General features: G+C 42.8%; 4 protein-coding genes across 5 annotated transcripts in view; 2 read left to right on the top strand and 2 right to left on the bottom strand.

Annotated features, from left to right (window-relative positions):
* Nucleotides 1–10,064, bottom strand: part of EIF2AK2 (eukaryotic translation initiation factor 2 alpha kinase 2) — a 178,259-nt gene extending 168,195 nt beyond the window's left edge. Inside the window, exons 1-4 of the mRNA XM_036335545.1 lie at nucleotides 9,927–10,064; nucleotides 3,669–3,803; nucleotides 3,199–3,316; nucleotides 327–478 (exon numbers count right to left, since the gene is read on the bottom strand). Coding sequence (XP_036191438.1) covers nucleotides 327–478; nucleotides 3,199–3,316; nucleotides 3,669–3,787 — 389 coding nt within the window. The 5' untranslated portion in view covers nucleotides 3,788–3,803; nucleotides 9,927–10,064. The remainder of the gene's footprint in view (nucleotides 1–326; nucleotides 479–3,198; nucleotides 3,317–3,668; nucleotides 3,804–9,926) is intronic.
* LOC118669101 (translation initiation factor IF-2-like) lies at nucleotides 9,384–11,669 on the top strand. Of its 2 annotated transcripts, XR_004971881.1 has the most exons (3): nucleotides 9,384–10,191; nucleotides 10,508–10,767; nucleotides 11,545–11,669. XR_004971881.1 is itself a non-coding variant. In XM_036334844.1 (2 exons), exons 1-2 carry the CDS (start codon nucleotides 9,406–9,408, stop codon nucleotides 10,628–10,630), a joined length of 909 nt encoding a protein of 302 aa, XP_036190737.1. In that variant the 5' UTR covers nucleotides 9,384–9,405; the 3' UTR covers nucleotides 10,631–11,240. The 2 variants fall into 2 exon arrangements, 1 of the variants encoding a protein (XP_036190737.1); XM_036334844.1 differs by lacking the exon at nucleotides 11,545–11,669 and having other exon boundaries at nucleotides 10,508–11,240.
* CEBPZOS (CEBPZ opposite strand) overlaps nucleotides 11,362–20,968 on the top strand; it is a 27,925-nt gene continuing 18,318 nt past the window's right edge. The window contains 2 exon segments of the mRNA XM_036334847.1: nucleotides 11,362–11,542; nucleotides 11,544–11,668. Of these exon segments, the coding sequence (XP_036190740.1) occupies nucleotides 11,495–11,542; nucleotides 11,544–11,668 (173 nt within the window). The 5' untranslated portion in view covers nucleotides 11,362–11,494.
* The window catches only part of SULT6B1 (sulfotransferase family 6B member 1), a 12,206-nt gene continuing 5,113 nt past the window's right edge, over nucleotides 13,876–20,968 (bottom strand). The window contains exons 4-7 of the mRNA XM_036334845.1: nucleotides 20,155–20,281; nucleotides 18,015–18,109; nucleotides 15,906–16,062; nucleotides 13,876–14,140 (exon numbers count right to left, since the gene is read on the bottom strand). Of these exons, the coding sequence (XP_036190738.1) occupies nucleotides 14,010–14,140; nucleotides 15,906–16,062; nucleotides 18,015–18,109; nucleotides 20,155–20,281 (510 nt within the window). The 3' untranslated portion in view covers nucleotides 13,876–14,009. The remainder of the gene's footprint in view (nucleotides 14,141–15,905; nucleotides 16,063–18,014; nucleotides 18,110–20,154; nucleotides 20,282–20,968) is intronic.

The raw sequence follows: 20,968 nt of genomic DNA, 5'->3' as shown, positions 1-20,968 counted from the left end.
GCAGGGCCGTCCTCATGCAGCCACTCACTCCCACTTATGACCTCAGGGCTGGAAAGATCTCTGCATCCTGCAAGCAGGACACTCCTAGGTGTCCTGCAGATTAAACCATCCAGATAGGCCTCAGAAATAAAAGATTGCCCAGATTTGATCAATTATGCTAGATGGGTTCCAAACTTTCAGCATTCCAATTGTGTATAAGTCCTATAAAACCTTCCATACAAAATGTACAAAAAGGACAAACATTTCTGGAAAATTAGACATGGAAATAAGCTCATTCTATTGCTTAGGTACAATGAAATGGAAGGAAAAACCCGACTTCATCTCACCTTCCGGGCCCATTTGCGCTCAATTCATTTGTTTGTTCATAATTTACAGAGAGTCTTTCCTTTTGGGCAATCCTATCAAGACGACCTATGAAATTCTCACTGGACAAATCATCGGAAGTATCTGTTGTCGGCAGGGGTAAAGAACTAGCTTCCTGCAAAAAATAAAAAAATCTTGTTTAATATAGATGACAACAAAGATTTAACTCTGTATTTTCTTTTTTGTTGTTGTTAATTCTCTCCTGAGGACATTTTTTCCATTGCTTTTCAGAGTGAGTGGAAAGGAGGGAGTTGGGACGGGGATAAAGAGAGAAAGATAGAGGAGGAGAAAAAAAAACATCCTTATGAGAAGGGCACATCCACTGGGTTGCCTCCTGCACGTCTCCCCGAACCCAAATCCCAGGTACGTGCCCTTGACCTGGAATCAAACCCTAGATGCTTTAGTGCTCGGCTGACACTCTAACCACTAATAGCCAGGACTCTTTATTTTATTTTTCTAATAAAATTACTAAATGTGCCATTTGATAAACAACTTAGATTTTATATACTCCCCTACTACTCTATTACTTTGAGTCAAAGCAGAAACATATACCTTCCTCTACCAGAAAATTCCCACAAGAATTTTAACAATAGAAAAAGAATCACCCCATTTTCCTTTCATAGTTTCACTAGAGGCCCGGTGCACAAAATTCATGAACTCAGGGTGTGCAGGGGGGGTCCCTCAGCCCAGCCTGTGCCCTCTCACAGTCCAGGAGCCCTTAGGCCCGGGCCTAGGCCGTCACTAGGACATCCTTAGCACTGACATGGAGGCTCCCCTATGGGAGCGCAATGACCACCAGGGGGCAGCTCCTGCATTGAGCGTCTGCCCCTAGTGATCAGTGCGCATCATAGCAACCAGTTATTCCACCATTTGGTTGATTTGCATATTACCCTTCTATAATAAAAGGCTAATATGCAAATCAACTGAACGGCAGAATGACCAAAACGCCTACAGGCCCCTCACCCTGGCCAGCCCTGCCCATGGCCCCTCGCCCCAGCCGCCCACTGCTAATGGCCCCCATCAGGGTGGGCTGGCTGGACCTCACCAGTGCACAAATCCGTCCACTGAGCCTCTAGTATAGGATAAGGAAAAACAAGAGTCAATTTTCTGTTTTTCCATGCAAAATACTATAACACTGTCCAGCTTACTGTACCCTCAAAAAACAAAATAACAAATATTGAACTAAAGTTATATCCTTGATGATAACTTAATGGAAAAGGTGAATATAACAGCATCAATCCTTCCATTGCTATCTCCATCTTCTTTTACTCCTAATCTAACAAAATTGTGTCTAAAGTTTTGCTACTTTATTAATCTTGTTTAAACAACTGACTTTGGGTTTTATTGATCTTCTTTGTTTTCTTTTAGATTACTTTCTGCCCTCTGTTATTTTCTTTCTTGCTTTTTTGGGGGAAAATAAAATAGTTAAATTTTTGTTCTTTTTCTAACTTCTTGACTTGGTTTTCTAGCTCATTATCAACTTAGGAGTGTGATTTTGCCAAATTTATTTTTTCAATTGAGGTTAGAAGGAAACATCTTCAAGTAAGATTTTGCAGGAAAGTATCTTGAAAGCTAAATTTTCCGAAAGTTTCAGTATCTGAGAATGACCATCTTTTGTGCCACCCATAAATGATTTCTTGTCTCATTTTAAAGCTGCTGCTCCCTTATATCCTGGTTTTTAATGTTGCTTGTTTTTTCATTTTTACATTTTACATAATTTCTTTTTTCTGCCTAGATGCTTGAGGATTCTTTCTTCATTACTAGAACGCAGTACTTTCACAATGAGTGAAGTTGCAATTACTCACCTGTTTTTCTTTAAGTATTTCAAGAGTTAATTTGGTTCTGTATTTTCCTATATCCATTATTTTAATCTTCACCCAGTTATTTCTCTCTTTCAGAAATATTTTCTAGCCCTAGCTGGTTTGGCTCAGTGGATAGAGTGTTAGACTGCAGACGGAAGGGTCCCAAGTTCGATTCCGGTCAAGGGCACATGCCTGGATTGCAGGCTTGGTCTCCAGTATAGGGCGTGCAGGAAGCAGCCAATCAATGATTCTCATCATTGATGTTTCTATCTCTTTCTCCCCTTCCTCTAAAAATATATTTTTAAAAAAAATTTTTTCTACTGAAATCTTTCCAGGTAGCATTTTCTGTACTGGTCACTCTGTTCTCATCTTCAGGACTGCCAATTATACGTATGTTGGTTCTCCATTACCTGCCCTCCACATACATCCCTCTCCACACAATCCCCTTCATCCCTTTGTCCTTTTCCACGGATTCCCTCAATTAAGTGGAGGGACTTCCACCAGCACCTGTCAGCTCATTTCTCCCTGTTTCCTTTCCACATCTGTTCAACTTTAGAGGATGTCACTATATTGGCACTCTAAACAGGTATTATCCAGCTTTGACCACTATTTCCTAGGTGTACCTTTCTTCCTTTTTTAAAAAAAAATATATTTTTATTGATTTCAGATAGGAAGGGAGAGGGAGAGAGAGAGAAACATCAATGATGAGAGAGAATCATTGATTGGCTGCCTCCTGCACAACCCCTACTGGGGTCGAGCCCGCAATTGGGCATGTGCCCTTGACTGGAATCCATCCCGGGACCCTTCAGTCCGCAGGCCAATGCGCTATCCACTGAACCAAACCAGCTGGGGCCTAGGTGTACCTTTCTTTCAGGTTCTACAGAAATGGAGACAGGGAAAACACTGAACTGAACTTGTGAATGTAAGGGAACTTGCCAATGAATTTTTTTTTTATGTCGGTATTTTCTCACAGAGAAAAATATAAACTATATTGTGAGTCCCTTTTCACTAGGGGAAAAAGGCAATAACTCACCCGTTCTTCTTTAAGTATTTCAAGAGTTAATTTCGCTGCAGCATTTTTTGCTTCCTTCTTTGATTTGCCTTTAGCTTCTGGAAATTCTCTCCCATCTAATATAACTTGAATTTTAAACCTGATTACAAAGAAAATATTCATAAAACATTATGAAACTCATGCATTATCAAGAGACAAGTATCCAACCACCACTCCCTCTTATGTCTACCTTTGAAGGTTTTGACCTATGTTCAATATTTAAGCAGTGACCTCCAAACAGCATAATAACACATCATCTTGAAGCATGGGAAAGCTTATACCCTCTTCTTTTCTCCAGAGTCCTCCAAAGTTACAATTTCATACCAAGAGGACTCTCTTACAGAAGTCTGTGGCAACTTTACTCTAAATATTGACCTCAAAATTATGCCAGAGTTTCATTCCGCTAGTTTATATTTTATAGGTATATATCCTTTTCCTAAATAGCATCTTACCTTAAGTCATGTGGAGGTTCTGTCTTAGACACTTCACGATAGTTAACATCTATGTTGTTCTTCTGACAGTATTTATTAAGTTCTCCTATGTAGAAACCTACTGAAAGATCATCGGCCATTTCTTCTTCCACTGACCTACAATACAAGTAATGTTTGAAAGAAGTGATACCCACAGAACATATTTAATCGGATTTTCCAAATCTAGTTGAGAAAACAAAATGGAGTAAGAATTTACTATATATGACTCATCTCAGTCAGACATAAATCCAAAGAAAACTTTCTGTAAAAATCTTTTATTCTCTCTCAGGACTGCAAAATCAAGTGAATTTCTCAAAAATTTTCTACTTTCAAAACTCAATTGGCCAATAAAAGGAAGGAGCCTGTCTCTTTAACTCTGCTCTCTACTACCATTGAGTGTCAAGTGCAAGTTCGTCTACCTGCTTGAGAAGGTAAAAAGGCTATACAAGTGCAATTAGAATTCTTAATGTTAGAAGAAAAAGGTTGAGGTGTTATATATATATTGTTATATATGTTTGCTGTTTTGTTGTTGTTTTAGAGGTGTTTTACATATAAAGTGATGTTTATGGTCCAGCTGGTGTGGCTCAGTGGTTGAGCGTCAAACTGTGAACCAGGAGGTCACGGGTCCGATTCCAGTCGGGTGTGTGCCTGGTTTGCAGGCTCAATCCCAGGGTGGGGCATGCAGGAGGCAGCCAATCAATGATTCTCTCTCCTCCCTCTCTGAAATCAATAAAAATATATTTAAAAAATAAAAATAAAGTGATGTTTATGGAACCATAAAGGATTCTATATGGGAATAGATTCTCCTATGAAATCCCAAAAATTCTCCCTTTGAAATTTGCAGAAACCAATGTGAGGACAATTTACCTAAGTAAATTAAGACCCCAATTTATGGGCCGCACTGAGCTAATCCAGTAGCAATGATTTTAACAAAGAACAAAATCAAAAGGATGTAGAACCTAAGTATAAGAGCCGAAACTATAAAATTCTTAGAAGAAAACATAAGGGCAAATCTTCCTAACCTTGGATTTTTGAATAGAATCTTTGCGGTGATAACAAAAGCACAAGCAAGAAAAGAAAACCAGGTAAATTAGGCTTCCTCAAAATAAAAAAATAAAATAAAAAATTGTGTCTCAAAGGACACTCTGACAAAAATAAAAAGACAATCTACAGAATGGGATATTTATAAATCATATATGTGATATGGGTCTAGTATCCAAAATATATAAAGAACTCATAACTTAACAAAATGACAACCCAATTAAAAAGTAAGCACAGGACTGGAACAGACATTTCTCTAAAGAAGATTTATAGATGCCAACAAGCACATAAAAAGATGCTCAACATCATTAGTCATTGGAGAAATGCAAATCAAAACACAACTGGGTTCCACTTCATACCCACCAGAATGACAATACTAGTAATAATGATACAGAAAATAAGTGTTGATGAGGATGTAGAGAAATCAGAACCTTCCTATGTTGCTGGTGGGAGTGCAAAACCGTGCAGCTTGTATGGAAAAGAATTGCTATTTCCTCAAAAAGTTAAAGTTAGACCCAGCAATTCCACTCCTAGGCCTATACCCAAAGAACTGAAAAACAGGTTTTCAAACAAACACTTATATAGGAATGTTCATAGTAGCACTGCTGATGATAGCCAAAAAGTGAAAACAAACCAAATGTCCATCAACTGATGAATTCTTAACAAAATTTGGCATATTCACACATGGAAACTTATTCAATCATAAAAAGAAATGAAGTGTAGAAACATGCTACAACATGGATAAACCTTGAAGACACAAAAGGCCACCTATTGTATGACTTCATTTATATGAAACATCCAGAATAGGTAAATCGGCAGAGACAGGAAGCTGATCTTGTGGATCTCTCATTTCTTGTTGGAAAGCTCTTTTGATTTTTCTTCTTCAAGGTCAAGCTTTCTTCCTAACACTTCTTGGTCTTCATGGGCTCTATAGGCTGGTCTTCCCCCAAGGCTTGGTCCAAAGACCCTATTCTCTTTACTCTCTACTTTCTCCTCAAGGTGATTTCTTTCATGTCCATGATTTCCATGATAATCTGTTTGTCATTAACTCTAAAATTTACACATCACTTATAAACCTCTCTCTGAGTTTCATCTCTCTCTAGCCAACATCTCCACTTGAATGAAAGAATTTTAAACAAAAAGGTCCAAAACTGCACATACGATCTTCCCTTAAGCTGGTTTGGAATTTCCTGTCTCAAAAAATTACTCCACTATGTCTGAAAGCCATGAATCTGGGAGGCATCGCTGACATTTCCTTTCCCTACTTTCTTATCCATAACAAAGTCCTGACCCACAAATCCTTCTACTTCTCGATGATATCATAGCCACTGTTCTGGTTCAAGCCACCATCTTACTCCTGGACTGCTGCCAGGACCTCAGAACCAGTTCCTCTTAGCCACTGAAATTCCTTCTCTACCCTGCAAGCCACTGTGATTTTGTTTTTAACTTTTATTTTCATTGTAGTAAAATACACATAACACGAAATTTACCCTTTTAACCAGTTTTACGTGTACCATTCTCAGGTATTAAGCACAGTCCTGGTCAGGGCACATGGTCAGGGCACATGCCCAGGGGACTTGCAGGAGGCAGTCGGTCCATCTTTCTCTCTCACGTTGATGTTTCTATCCCTCTTCCTCTCCCTCTCCCTTTCTCTCTCTAACATAAATAAAAACATGTAAAAAATTTAAATACTTCACTTTAAACCTCCTCATGTTCTTCCTTTTCTTCACCAGCTGTTCTAGGGCATCCTTTCCTCATTCATTCAGTAAACATTTATCAAATGTCAAGCACTGTGCTGACACTGAGTGCACAGGATGAAGAATAGAGAGCAAGTCCCCACCTGCATTCCACTGAAGGAAGAAAGAAAATGACCACGTGCAGAAACAAATAACAAGAGTGGATTTCATGATGAGTAGATGGCTGGAAGTGCTGTGATAGAATTAATGAGGGGAACAGAATAGAGGGTGAATTGGTAGGTGGGGGAAGAAATGTGAGGGAGGTGGTTTTAGATACAGTAGTCAGGAAAGACAATAGTCAAATCAAGTCTAAATGATGAGAAAGATACCAAGATATGGGGGAGGAAACTCTGAGCACGAAACAGCACAAACTGGAGGGATAACAAAAAGGCCAAGAGGACTGCTGCACAGTGAAGGAGGGATAAGGGTAAGAAATGAGGGAGAGGTGGGCAGGCGTCACAGCACACAGCCCTTGTAGGCCATGGTCAGGGCTGTGGATGTTGTTTTGATGATAATAGGAAGCTAAGGGAGGGTTCTAAGCAGAGGGGTGATGTGATTGGATTTGTGTTTTAAATGAGCACTTTGATGCTATGTAGAGAACAGAGTATGGGAGCTGGGTATGGAAACGGGAGAGGAGCATGAGTAGAAGTCGGGAGACCCAGTAGAGGCTGCTGTGCTGGTATGGGTGAGCTATGGTGCCGGCTGGAAGCAGGGTGCTGGAAGTTCCTAGATCTGAGCAAAGACAATGCCTTCACATGACTGCTTAGTGCGGTGGAGTCAGGCTTCAGAGGCACCGAGATCTGGGCTAGACACCTCTGAACCTCTGAGTCATGGCCTGGAAACACAGGTTGCTCTGAAGAGTAATTCGGATGAAAAGCATCGGGCAGAGTCCCCCACACCTGTGGTCCTCAATAGATGGTGCTTCTGGTCTGTATTCCCCGCCCGTCCCCCCCCCACCCCGCCAAAAAAAAAAAAAAAAAAAAAAAAAAGAAATGAAAACTGAGATTTATTGTGTCTTCATTTGTTTTATTGTTGGTATATTTGTACCCCTCTGCCTAGCCCTAGACCTAAACTGACACGAGCTACTTAGTCTTTATCATACTTTGTTGCCTATTTATCATTTGACTGCAGAAATACCCTGTATTATAAGTGCTAACCCCAAATCCTGCTGAGAGCATTACAAAATAGACAGGGTTTATGCGGCACCGCCTTTCTAAAACCTGCAGTCTCTGAATACCACAGACACCTGGCCCAAGGTTTCAGAATAAGAATATGCACATGTACCATTATTTTCAGGAACGCAAGTGTCATTTAGTTTAGTCAGAACCATGAGACCACACCTCAAGTTGGAGGGGGTCAGAGGTCTCAGAACAGCAGTATGGAAGAGTCCTTATCAACTACCTAACCCAAAGTCCTAACAAATGCTTTAAATCCTCAGTACTTTTATCTCGAAGTAACTGCTCCTCATCAGAATGACAAGCCAGTTTGAATTTAAGTGAAATCTATGTACAAACTTATAGGGTGCTGAACTGACATGTTTGAAAAAGTACTTACAAGTTTGGGGGGGGTAGCCCCAGCAGGTTTCTTTTTAACTATTTTTAATGAATCTTGTTTTAATACTATGTGACCATTTTCCTAAGAGATCACTAACAAGTGTTACATGCCCGTCTTCCTCATACCCAGAGCAGCTTTGGCTGTGCCTGGTCGTAGGGCAGACGGTGAGCGCCTGTGGGCCAGCCCCCTCCAGGGCCTGCACAATGGTTGCGAGCCACACGCATCCAAGGAGTATGTGTGTGAATTAAATGAACACACTACAGGCCGGGTGTTAGGGATCTCCAGGTTCACATAAGCAAACTGAAGAAAATAGCACAAGATTTTAAGTTTCTAAGTGACAGAGAGTGTGTACCTTTTAGCTTCTATCTGGCAGGGCATTTTTAGTACTAAAGGAATCACAGGCCGAAACCGGTTTGGCTCAGTGGATAGAGCGTCGGCCTGTGGACTGAAAGGTCCCAGGTTCGATTCCGGTCAAGGGCATGTACCTGGGTTGCGGGCATATCCCCAGTGGGAGATGTGTAGGAGGCAGCTGATCGATGTTTCTCTCTCATCGATGTTTCTAACTGTCTATCTCTCTCCCTTCCTCTCTGTAAAAAATCAATAAAATATATTTAAAAAAAAAAAAAAAAAGGAATCACAGGCAATAGAAAACCTCATTGTTGTGGGATTCAAAAGACAACTTTTAAAAAGCCATTCATTAGACAACTATTTTAAGAGCACCTATTATCTAGTAAGTGCTGAATTACACCAGCGAACAAAACCCTGCTCCGGTGGGCTCACTAGTGGAGGAACACAGACAAATCCACAGAAAAGGTCACAAGGTGGTAAGGCCTATGTTGAAAACTGAAGCAGAGTAACAGCAAAGGGAGGGTGGGGTCCGTTTTACACGCAGGTTGCTCAGGGAGGCTGCTCTGACACAGTAGCATGCAACAAATGGGGAAGGAGAGGCACTGGCCTGGGCTGGTATGGGGGTGGGGTGAGAGAACTTTCCGGAAGACACATAAGTGCATAGACCCAGAGGCAGGCTGGGTGTCCGGCTGTGTCCAGCAGCAGCAATGTGGTCAGCCTGGAGGGGGCCAGGGCCCACATGCAGGGTTGAGAAGAGAGGGCAGAGGGGTATAGGGTGGGAGGTGGGGGTGCAGTTGTGGGGGAGGGGGGGTGGCTAAGGCCGGGCCATTGGGAACCAGTTGTAACAGAGATTGTGGGCCAGGGATGACTGAACCGCTGTTTGGGTCCTGCAGCCCCCATACTGCCCATCGCTCAGTCAAGTCGTAAGACTTACCGGCTTCCACTAGCTGCCCCGCCCCTCCCCCTCACTCCCCCCGCGCCCCCACTCCGCGGCCTGGGCTGTGCCTCACTTGCTCTAATAAAAAGTTCACCAGCAGATAATGACTTCCCGTTCCCAGCACGCTGCACGTGTCCCGGAGGGGTCCCGCACCCCCACTGCGGGCCTGGGTCAGGGCCCAGGGCCTCCGGAAAGGCGGGGTCAGGGCTCCAGGGCCGCTCACCTGCCTCACCACCGGGCTGGGGACGCGGGCTGCGCGCGCCGGGGCACCTCCCGCGCTCCGAGCCCTTCGCCGCCTGGGCGCCCCCGCATCTGCCGCCCGCGCTCCGGGCCGCTCGCCGCTCCTGGGCGCCCCCGCATCTGCCTCTCCCCGCACCTGAGAGCCCCTCGCATCTGCCGCCCGCGCTCCGAGCCCTTCGCCGCTCCTGGGCGCCCCCGCATCTGCCTCTCCCCGCACCTGAGAGCCCCTCGCATCTGCCGCCCGCGCTCCGAGCCCTTCGCCGCTCCTGGGCGCCCCCGCATCTGCCTCTCCCCGCACCTGAGAGCCCCTCGCATCTGCCGCCCGCGCTCCGAGCCCTTCGCCGCTCCTGGGCGCCCCCCGCCCGCGCCGACCGCCCCGCTCACCAGGCGCCGCCGCTGTCCGCGAAGCCCCGCCGGGTCTGGGCTGCTTCCTCTCAGTTTCGTTTTCCCCGCGGACTCCGCCTCCCGGCCGCCCGCTCCCGCACAGGTCATCTGCGGCTCCGGGACCGCGGGAAACGCGCCTGGGACGCGAGCCCGCGCGGAAGGCCCCGCGGGGCGGCCGGCGCTCAGCCGCCACTTTTGCGCCTGGGCGTGTCCCGGCCCCGGCGGCCCCACCCCGGCCCCTGGGCGAGTCCGGGACCCCGTGCAGGTCAGACTCCGCGGGCGGTGGGCAGCTGGCCGCGGGCTCCGGGCGCCCAGGCTTAGACCATCTCCTTTCCTCTTCCCACGGTGGGCTCAGGGTGGGGGTGGAAGTTATCGGCTCCATTTACAGAAGGAACAGTGAATTGACTCGCCCAGAGTCTGGGGCTGGTAAGCGGCCCAGGCTGCACTCAATGCCAGAACAGGCCCCACACCAAAGCACCCCTTCCCTTTCCACAGTTACAGTGCCATTTACGAGGCCGGAAGGACGAGGCCTGGGGGCATCATCATCTTACGTTTGCACCGTCCATCCGTTCGTTCAACAGGTGCTTCCTGCCAGCCGCTGTGCCCAGCACCAGCCAGTTCGGCAGTTCGGAGAGCCACCCGCTCCCCGCGGGACCTCATGGAGTGTATCACCAAAGCCCTTACCGGTTATCCTCACTTTATAAGAACTCCTACTCACCTAACGGACTATGACACACTCCCAGAGTGATCCTAAGGCCTGGCCATTGGGAACCAATTGTAACTGTCCATGGACACGTGGATTGAAGAATGCTGAGGACTTACCCCACAACAATAGGGTAAGGTAGGTGCCATTACTACCACCATTTAACAGACGAGAAAACTGGGGTTTGAGACAGAAGTTACGTCACCACAGCTGGTAGGCAAGGGAGCTAGAAGTAGAATCAGGAGTCTCCCATCAACATCTCAGCCAGGGGAAAGGAGAGAGGTGGTCCCAAGATGGACCTCAAGTGCACGTTAACAATTGGGCCTTGGCTCCAGGAGACCTTTTCCACTTCTCTTCTACATCCCACCTTATGACAGCTATCAATGGCTATGAATTACATTTTCCCGGTAGCTCTGGGCACAGGGTTCAAACGTACCGTGTTCCCTTGTGAGTGTTCATCACAGGCGCCCACTCCTGAGGAGGCTTTTGAGAAGCAGGTGGGCAAGAGGACTTCTGTAGAAGTCAGCCCGCTCCCCCCAAGTGCTCATTCAGAATGAATGAAGAGGATGTGCAGCAGGAATGGATGATTCTGCCAGCACCATCATTGTTGGACATTCTGAATACCTTGTTCACCATCATGGTATCTCTCACTAAGGAATCCATTCTACAGAATAAGAAGTGAGGCAGTACACTGACTACCATAGGATTCAATGGTTTTATTATGAACCTCGTTGCCCAAAAGTTGGCCTTATAGGACAGTGGGCTGGAGCAGTGAAGACTCAGGTACAGACCCAGGTAGGAGACAACACTCAGCAAGCTGCGTGTACTGTCCTTCAAGTGCAATATATGCTCCAAACCAAGTTGCATGAAACCAGGAAACAGTAGAAGGGAAACTGAAAGTGTTGTCTCCCACAGGTAAGCCTTACCACACACTTTCAAAATCAGTGCTTCCTGCTCCTATGACATCATCGGCTCTGTTCCCACTGGAGGACATATCATTCCTCAAACAGGAACTTGAAACTGCATCTGGATATTGCAGGTACATGATGCCATCAAGTCCTCAAGAAAATAAGGGAAGTCCTGACGGGTTTGGCTCAGTGGATAGAGCATCGGCCTGAGGACTGAAGAGTCCTGGGTTCTAATAGTTTGGGAGGGTTTTTTTGGTGGTCTTTTGGGAAAAAAATTTTTTAAATATATATTTTTTTTATTTCAGAGAGGAAGGGAGAAGGAGAGACAGAAACATCAATGATGAGAGAGAATCATTGACTGGCTGCCTCCAGCATGTCCCCCATTAGGGACCAAGCCCACAACCTGGACATGTGCCATGACTGGGAATTTTTTTGTGTGTCTTTTTTTCTATTTTATTTTATTAAATCTTTATTGTTCAGATTATTACATTTGTTCCTCTTTTTTCCCTCCCATAGCTCCCCTCTACCCAGTTCCCACCCCACCCTCTGCCCTTACCCCCCCCCACTGTCCTCATCCATAGGTGCACAATTTTTGTCCAGTCTCTTCCCGCATCTCCCACACCCCTTTCCCCCCCAATGAGTCCATTCCCTTTCTATGTCCCTGATTCTATTATAATCACCAGTTCATTCTGTTCATCAGATTACTTATTCACTTGATTCTTAGATTCACTTGTTGACAGATGCATATTTGTTGTTCATAATTAGTATCTTTACCTTTTTCTTCTTCTTCCTCTTCTTAAAGGATACCTTTCAGCATTTCATATAATACTGGTTTGGTGGTGATGAACTCCTTTAGCTTTTCCTTATCTGTGAAGCTCTTTATCTGACCTTCAGTTCTGAATGATAGCTTTGCTGGATAAAGTAATCTTGGTTGTAGGTTCTTGGCATTCATCACTTTGAATATTTCTTGCCACTCCCTTCTGGCCTGCAAAGTTTCTGTTGAGAAATCAGCTGACAGTCGTATGGGTATTCCCTTGTAGGTAACTGAGTTTCTTTCTCTTGCTGCTTTTAAGATTCTCTCTTTGTCTTTTGCTCTTGGCATTTTAATTATGATGTGTCTTGGTGTGGTCCTCTTTGGATTCCTTTTGTTTGGGGTTCTCTGCGCTTCCTGGACTTGTAAGTCTATTTCTTTCATCAGGTAGGGGAAGTTTTCTGTCATTATTTCTATTAGGTTTTCAATATCTTGCTCTCTCTCATCTTCTGGCACCCCTATAATTCTGATGTTGGTACGCTTGAAGCTGTCCCAGAGGCTCCTTACACTATCTTCGTATTTTCGGATTCTTTTTTCATTTTGCTTTTCTGGTTGGGTGTTTTTTGCTTCTTCGCATTTCACATCTTTGCCTTGATTCTTGCGCTCCTCTGGTCTGCTGTTGTGAGTCTGTATTTCAGTCCGTGTATGCTTAATTTCTAGTTGGTTCTTTATCATAACATCGAGGGTCTCATTAGATTTCTTGTAGCTCTCAATAACTTTATCGGCGGCTTCTAGACAGTTCTTGAGAGACCTTAAAAGTGTGGTTCTGAACTCAATATCCTCCATTGACAGTTTTGTCCTGTTTCTTTGTCTCCGCATTTTTTATGCTTTCTTGGTGCACCCCCTAGTGGTCTTTGTGTGCAGTCTTGTTGTAGTTAAGCCTTGATTGTTGTAGTTAATACTAGGGGGATTTGACCTCCAGGCCAACTGGCTGTGAGAATCAGCTGTGTCTGCAGTGGGAAAACTTCTGTCCTCTAGGGAGGTGCTAATCTAGCCTTTGCCTGAGGCTATCTGGCAAATGGCTCTTATATATACTCACATATGTACCATTTCTGGTGCTCTTTATTCCTTGTGTAGATTGAAATTTCCAATTGGTATTGTGTTCCTTTTACCTATACCAGTTCGTTGAATATTCCTTGTAGTGCACATACGTTAGGGACTATTTCTCCCAGTTTTTAATATATAAAAGGTCTTTATTTTATTTTCATGTTAGATACATTTAAAAAAAATTTTTATTGATTTCAGAGGGGAAGGGAGAAGGAGAAAGAGAGACAGAGAAACATCAACAAGAGAGAAACATTGATTGGCTGTCTCCTGCACGTCAGAGGATCGAGCCCGCAACCCAGGCATGTGCCCTGACTGGGAATCAAACCTCTTGGTCCATGGGACAATGCTCAATCTACTAAGCCACACCAGCCAGGCATATTAGATACATTTATTTAATATCCCTCCTTTAGCTAAGTGGCCTTTTCTCAAAAAGTGAATAAACTTAAGTTTTTGCTGAAAAGCTTCAGGTGTTATCATTATTGTTAACTTTGTGTTGTTTATCTCTACATGTTATTTGTAATTATTTGATTATTGGATCAATTTATTATGTAATTATTTAAATTCAGTTATTATTAAAGAAAATAAAACACCCAGGCTGGATGAACTGACCAGAATCAAGCTTGGCAATACAATTCATACTTCAACTTTGCTCCTAGGACAGTGCCTGCTAAGCACTCTTGGAATTTTTCATCCATTTCCTGGTTCTGAGTTGCATTGAACAGATTTTTCCAATCACCAACTTCACCTACAGCACACACACAAAAAAGTAGACACAGACGCCTGTTAGAATATTTTTTATTTTACCATTTTTCATTGTAGTGTTTCACTTTGAAATGTGAAAATGAACACATGAAAAAAATTAGTCTTCAAAACAAATGTAGCCCTAGCTGGTTTGGGTCAGTGGATAGAGTGTCAGCCTGTGGACTGGAAGGTCTCAGGTTCAATTCCAGTCAAGGGCACATGCTTGGGTTGCAGGCTCAATCCCCAGTAGGGGGTGTGCCGGAGGCAGCCGATCAATGACTCTCTCATTATTGATGTTTTTATCACTCTCCCTCTCCCTCTCCCTCCTTTCTCTCTGAAATCAATAAAATATATATACTAGAGGCCTGGTGCATGAAATTCATGCACTGAGGGGAGGTCCCTCAGCCTGGCCTGCGCCTTCTCACAGTGTGGGATCCCTTGCTCCTTACCACTTGGCTGGCTGCTCCTTAGCGCTGCTGCAGAGGCAGGAAAGGCTCCAGCCACCACCGCTGCACTTGCCAGCTATGAGCCCGGCTTCTGGCTGAGCGGCTCTCCCCCTGTGGGAGTGCACTAACCACCAGGGCACAGCTCCTGTGTTGAGCATCTGCCCCCTGGTGGTCAGTGAACATCATAGCGACCAGTTGTTTTGGTCGTTCCACCATAATGGTCGCTTAGGCTTTTATTATATAGATTTTAAAAAACAAAATAAATGTAATTCCTTTTGTAAAATTAACAGTATACATTGGGACTTCTCCATCTGTGATATAGTAGGTGACATGCTCTTTTTTTTAAATCTTCACCTGAGGATATTTTTTCCATTGCTTTTAGATAGAATGAAAGAGTGGAAGTGGGGAGGGGGGGAAGTTGAGGGGGTGGGAGAGAGAGAGAAACATCAATGTAAGAGAGACATCTTGATTGGTTGTCTCCTGCAGGCCCCCCAACTAGAGCCTGGAATGAACCTGCAACCCAGGTATGTGCCCTTGATTAGAAATCAAACCTGAAACCCTTCCCTGCATGGCTGACACTTTAACCACTGAGCAACACTGACCAGGGCGGTGACTTGCTTTCTTGGCCTCAATGATCTCCCATCTCCATCTCTCTCCCAGCACTCAGAACCTAAAATTCTAGTTTCTTGAGAGCCAGTTTTTTCCTCTCTAAAGTATTTTAAATAGCTTAAATATCCTTGAGAAGTTAACATTTTACAGCAAGTTTTGGTTAAGACCTCAGATACTGAAAATTTGCAAAGAGTGATTATTTGCCTGGGATTAGGATATGTTTTTCATATTTGCTTTTAAAAATAAAGGAAGTTTCCCTGACCAGTTTGGTTCAATTGTTTGATCATCAGCAGTTTGATCCCTGCAGGAGGCAGCCAATCAATGTTTCTCTCCCTCTCCCTTCCTTTCTCCCTAAACAAGTGTAAGTCACTGAGTGAGGCTTCCAGCAAAGCTCTTAAAAGGGGTCTCACTGAGCTGATACACATGACTCTTGTCTCTTGCCTTTCCCTTTTCATTTTAATAAAAATAATCCTTTAATTTTAATGTAATGGCGGAGCTCTCGTTGCTCCCTTGTCATCACACAAGGTGACGAGCAGAAAGGTGGAAGGAACGCAGTATCTAAGAGATACTGCGGAACCTCCAGTTCCAGCTCTGAACTGTCTCCAGCCTTCTTGCTGGGAGGAAGAGAAAAACCTATCTCATTTAAGATCAAGTCACAGGGATCGTCTGTTACGTACAAATGGACAGATGTCCTAGAAACCAATGCCACTTTACCTTTGCGGAACAGGAACGGGCCAACAGCCCCGTGTGTTTGCTGGGCCTTTGCTCGCATTGCCTGGAAGGTACTCTGAGCGGAGATAGTTTGAATCTGCTCCCCAGTGAGAGAGAATCCAAAGAACTCGGCAATTTGTCTTATTCCAGTGGCCAGATTCTAAAAACAAAAATGTAAAGGATAACCAACTTTCTATGGGAATCGTGCTGTGAACAAAGACAGGTTTCTTAGACAGAATGGATTCATTAAGCCTGTTTAACTCAACTGTCTATCTTTCTACTTAGATTTAATTTGATACCTCTGTATAAATAGTCGAGATATCCTTAGAAGATATTCTGTATTGGTTTTACTTTACGGTTTTAATTTAGAATTCCTATTCCACTACTTAGGATATAAATAATGATAGTAAGTATTAATTAATATGTTAGAATTTTATCTACGATGATAGTCTTTTTTTTAAATTTTATTGTTGTTAATCCTTACCCAAGGATATTTTTCCATTGATTTTTAGGGAGAATGGAAAAGAGAGGGAAATACAGAGAGAAACATCAATGTGAGAGAAACACATCGATTGGCTGCCTCCTGCACACGTCCAACCAGGGCTTTGGCCAGGAAGGAGCCTGCAACCGAGGTACATGCCCTTGACCGGAATGGAACCTGGGACCCTTCAGTCCGCAGACCAATGCTCTATCCACTGAGCCACACCGGCCAGGGCTGATGCTTCTCTTCGAATAAAGCTATAAGTAAACCGCTTCTCATCACCTCCACTGCTGCTTCTGGCCTGAGCCACCATCTTCCCTTGGCTGGATTCCTTCCTACAGGAGCCGCCTCCTAGTTTTCCCTGTACTTTGTTCCTCTCCAGTCTGTTCTCACACACCAGCCAGAGTGATCCTATTAAAAACATGTCAACTTCGCCCTGACTGGTTTGGCTCAGTGGATAGAGCATCAGCCCGCGGTCGCAAGGGTCCCAGGTTTGATTCTGGTCAGGGCATGCACCTTGGTTGCGGGCACATCCCCAGTAGGGGGTGTGCAAGAGGCAGCTGATCCATGTTTCTCTCTCATCGATGTTTCTCACTCTCTATCCCTCTCCCTTCCTTTCTGTAAAAAATCAATAAAATAAATACCAAAAAAAAACAAAACATGTCAACTTCTATCACATGTCTGCTGGAATCCTACAGTGGCTTTCTGTTTCACGCAGAGTGAAAGCCGAAGTCATTTCAATGAACTGCCAGGCCATTCCTCACACTCCACCCAACATGGGTGGTGTTCTCACTGGTTAGTGCCCCCTTGTTCACCTCTACTGACCCAGGCACATCTGCTTGCTTCCCGTCCCTTCATCATACAGGAGCTCCTCCCTCGGGGCCTTTGCTTCAGTTGATTCTCTCTGCCTGGGAAGCTCTGGGCCCAGTTACCCACATGGCTCACTCCTTCACTTCCTTCAGATCTTTGCTTAAATCCCATCCTCTCCATGAGGTTTCCCCTGACCATCCTATTTTATCCTGGGATTTGTCTAGCGTCCCCATCCCCTATCCTCAGGCATTCCCAGTGTTTTCTTAGTCAGCTATGCCATTTCCTTTTTCTCACTATCATACACATTTTTATTTTTATTGTTTATTATTTATCACTCTGTCTTCTTGCCTTCTCTAGGGAGAATGTCAGCTTCTCCAGGGCAGGGAAATGTGTCTGGTCTGCTCACTGATGTATCCCAAGGGCCTAGAACCATGCTGAGCAATCACTCACTGTTTGTGAATAAACAATTGAAAATTACATGGAAAACATAAATCCAAAGTCGAATGCATGTTCAATTAAATCTCAGTTAAGACCTACCTATTGCTTTTCTCATTCCTAATTTGGACCATCTATCATAAAAGGAAAATAAAGCAGCAACTGTTAGTTATAAATTGCTAAGCATTATTTTATTTATATTAAATAGTCAACCTAAGCACTTATGCGTTGTTTGTTTTCCCTAACAGTATACACACATCTGAATATTCTTCTTTCTTTTTCATTGAATACAATATGTGTTCATACATCCAGACATTATATATAAGTGTTCCATGTTGTAGTTTATAATAAATCTTGCTGTAGAATATCAATAATCATAATCTCACCTCTTTCAGGTCCTCATATAATATGAACTTAACATTTTCATTATCAAGATGTTTGTTCCAATTAATTGCAAAGTCAAAATAGCTTCCCCAAGAAACTAAAAACACAAGAAAAAAATCTTAAGGAATTTAAAATAATGGAGGTTAAAATATAAACTATCTATATTTGATTGAGCTCAAACAAGATGTTTATAAGTTATATTAAATCCCTGCTCCAAGAGAACTGGCATAGCCAGTCTTATTAGATATTTGTTCATTTTATCTTCATAAATAACAACACAATTAAGCAAGTTGTAAAATGGTTTGATAAAAACTGCAAGACATTCATGAATATTTAGGTGAATAAAATAATTCAGAAATAGTGATTGATACATGAAAACTGACAGAGATAATGCCAGAAAGAAATGATGTGACAGATATTATCTAGGTCAGTATTGTCCAAAATTTAAATTATACCTGTAATTTAAAATTTTCTATTAGCCACATTAAAAAAAAAAAGGAATAGGTGGGATTAATTTTAACATTTTATTTTATTTAACCCAGTATACGACAAAATAGTATTACTTCATCATGTAATGGACATAAACATTATTTATGAAACATTACATACTATTTTTGTATTTTAAGTCTTAGAAGCCAGAATACTAAGTTTTTATCAGAATCGTTTGGTGTGTGTTTAGACTTCATAAAACGTACAGTTGGAAAACAGAGCCACTACTAAAAGAAGCCATTAATTAATCTGCTACTTAATAGCTGTGTGACCTTTCTATATCTCTCTTTCTTTCTTCATTAAATGGGGATAATAATAGTATTATCCATCTAGGGGTCTTTGAGAATTAGAGTTAAATAACGTGTGTTAATGATAGCATGTAGTGCCTGGCAAGTAGTCACTGCTAAGTAGGTGGTAGCTATTTTATCTAATATAAATCACTAATATATAATAAGAGGTGGTGAATCCTAATCCAGGCCTTCTCATTACAAATCATACACATTTTCCAGTGTATTGAGCTGCCTCCATTAAGCTGAATTTTTAAGTTCACAAGGCAGAAACTCCCTCCAAGTTATTGCCACCATATCTCATCATAGTCCATCAAATAATTAGGCCAAAAGGATGGATAGGGCAACAAAGATTCTCATGGTTGAATGCTCTCTTGTATTATTAATGGGGTAATGTTTCAGACTTGCCTTCACTACCTCCATCCAGTCTTAGTGAGTAGTTACCAGACAAACCAAAGCTTTCTTAATGGTGCCTCATAAACATCTCCTGTGCACTTTGTGTTTCTCCAACATCCCAATCCCAATGTTTGATCTTTACTAAGGAGCCAGTGCTGTACCCAGCGTCCATGCATGTGGGATGGCATGGCATTGCTGGGTGATCACCTTTAAAAGCAATCTTCTTAGAGGGACCTGGCAATGATTTCTCCTCAAGGCTCACCTGGCATTAGTTCTTCCTTCTCCACTATGAAAACTCAACAGAACCGCTACTAAAAGAAGGCAGTAGTTAACCTGTGGAAGCAGAGTCACTGCCACTTACAAGCAGTAGGGCCAGTGGCAAGTGATTTAACTTTTTTGATTCGTTTCCTCATTCGTGCCATGGGACCAATACTGCCTTACTTATAGGTTGTTATGGTCTGAAATGAAATCATGGATTTATAACATCTAGTTTAATACCTGGAGCATTAGTAGGCACTTCTACAATTGTAGTTATCAATAACCAGAGTAAAACATCAACATGGTCTAATAAAAAATTCATTTCCTTTCTGGTAAATAAATACATAAGTTGTGGTTACTCAATGTCATGATTTTATCTATTTGTGCTTGTTATCATGTTAGACAGAAACTTAAGGGAAAGGAACTAGAAACACTTTTCTACATGACTCTGTTTTAAGCCTCTTTGTCCCATGTCTATATGGCCACTCATACTCATAGTCAACATATAAATCGTCTACATTATTTTTAAGAACAGTAATGTACTGTTTGATACACAGAACTAGTGGGGCTATAACATTTCATTTAAAAGTTATTTTTGGTTCCTGGATCCGCCTTAATCTCCTTTCTTTCTTTACCCTAAAACACATTTGAATTTTCATATTTATGTGATCATCTGTCAAAGTAAGGAGAATTATTTTACCAACCGTCATACCTTGTCCTTTCATGAATTGTCTGAAGAATTCATCCCAAGAGCCATAGCTTGGAATATCAGGGACATCATTGTGGAAATGGAAAAAAGATACTGCAGTATCTTTAGGATTTCGAAATATTACCAGTATCTAGGGAGATAAAACTAAGTTAATTGGTTTAGGTCTATGTTTTCAACTTTGGAAAAGTGAAAGGGTGGGCAAAATCATGTGTCCTTTGTATGCTACATACTTTTGTTAATATGTAGAGAAAGAATGATCGTAAAAAACTGAGGAATTGGAGGTGACAGATGGGGAAGTCTTGGGAGAGGGGAGAAAAGAAGAAAAAGAACATTGATGTTGTAGGAGAAGACTTTTGCTAATGAGTTTAGACAGTAAAGAGGCATACATAGAAGGTATAAAAAAGGAATGAAAGAGCAAGCTCATAAGCACATGAGCTAAGAGGTTGAACCCTTAAGCAAAGTAAATATTAAGGACAATGTGTAGAGTTTGGTGTCAGAAGATCAAAGAATGGCAGGCCTACTCTCCAGGGCCCGAGGTGTGATGGCTGATGTAGATGCAGCAGAACTCTGACTTCCCATGTTATGCCTGTCCTCTCTGATGAGGAGTGAATTTGTTCTTTTGAATGAAAAGTGTGAAATGAACATTGTGAAGAGCACATTGAAACCCAAGAGAACCAAATGATTGCAGGAGAATATCTGGCTGCTCTAAGTGAATTTAGTTGGGCTTTCTGGCCTAACGAATTCCATTTCAAGAACTGAGGAAATTGAAGAATACAGTATTGAGCACTGTTAATGGCCACTGAGGAATCTGAGACAA

Source organism: Myotis myotis, unplaced genomic scaffold, assembly GCF_014108235.1.
Source record: "Myotis myotis isolate mMyoMyo1 unplaced genomic scaffold, mMyoMyo1.p scaffold_m19_p_14, whole genome shotgun sequence".
NCBI classification, from domain to species: Eukaryota; Metazoa; Chordata; class Mammalia; order Chiroptera; family Vespertilionidae; genus Myotis; species Myotis myotis.
The sequence above is the reverse complement of the archived record's forward strand: the minus strand, read 5'-3'. Positions and strand labels throughout refer to the sequence as shown.

What these genes read in the sequence shown, in the direction of transcription:
- LOC118669101 (XM_036334844.1), top strand. Translation starts at nt 9,406, where the DNA reads ATGACTTCCCGTTCCCAGCACGCTGCACGTGTCCCGGAGGGGTCCCGC. An exon ending in GAGTCCGGGACCCCGTGCAG is followed by an intron (nt 10,192 to 10,507) that starts GTCAGACTCCGC and finishes TTCGTTCAACAG; the next exon opens with GTGCTTCCTGCCAGCCGCTG.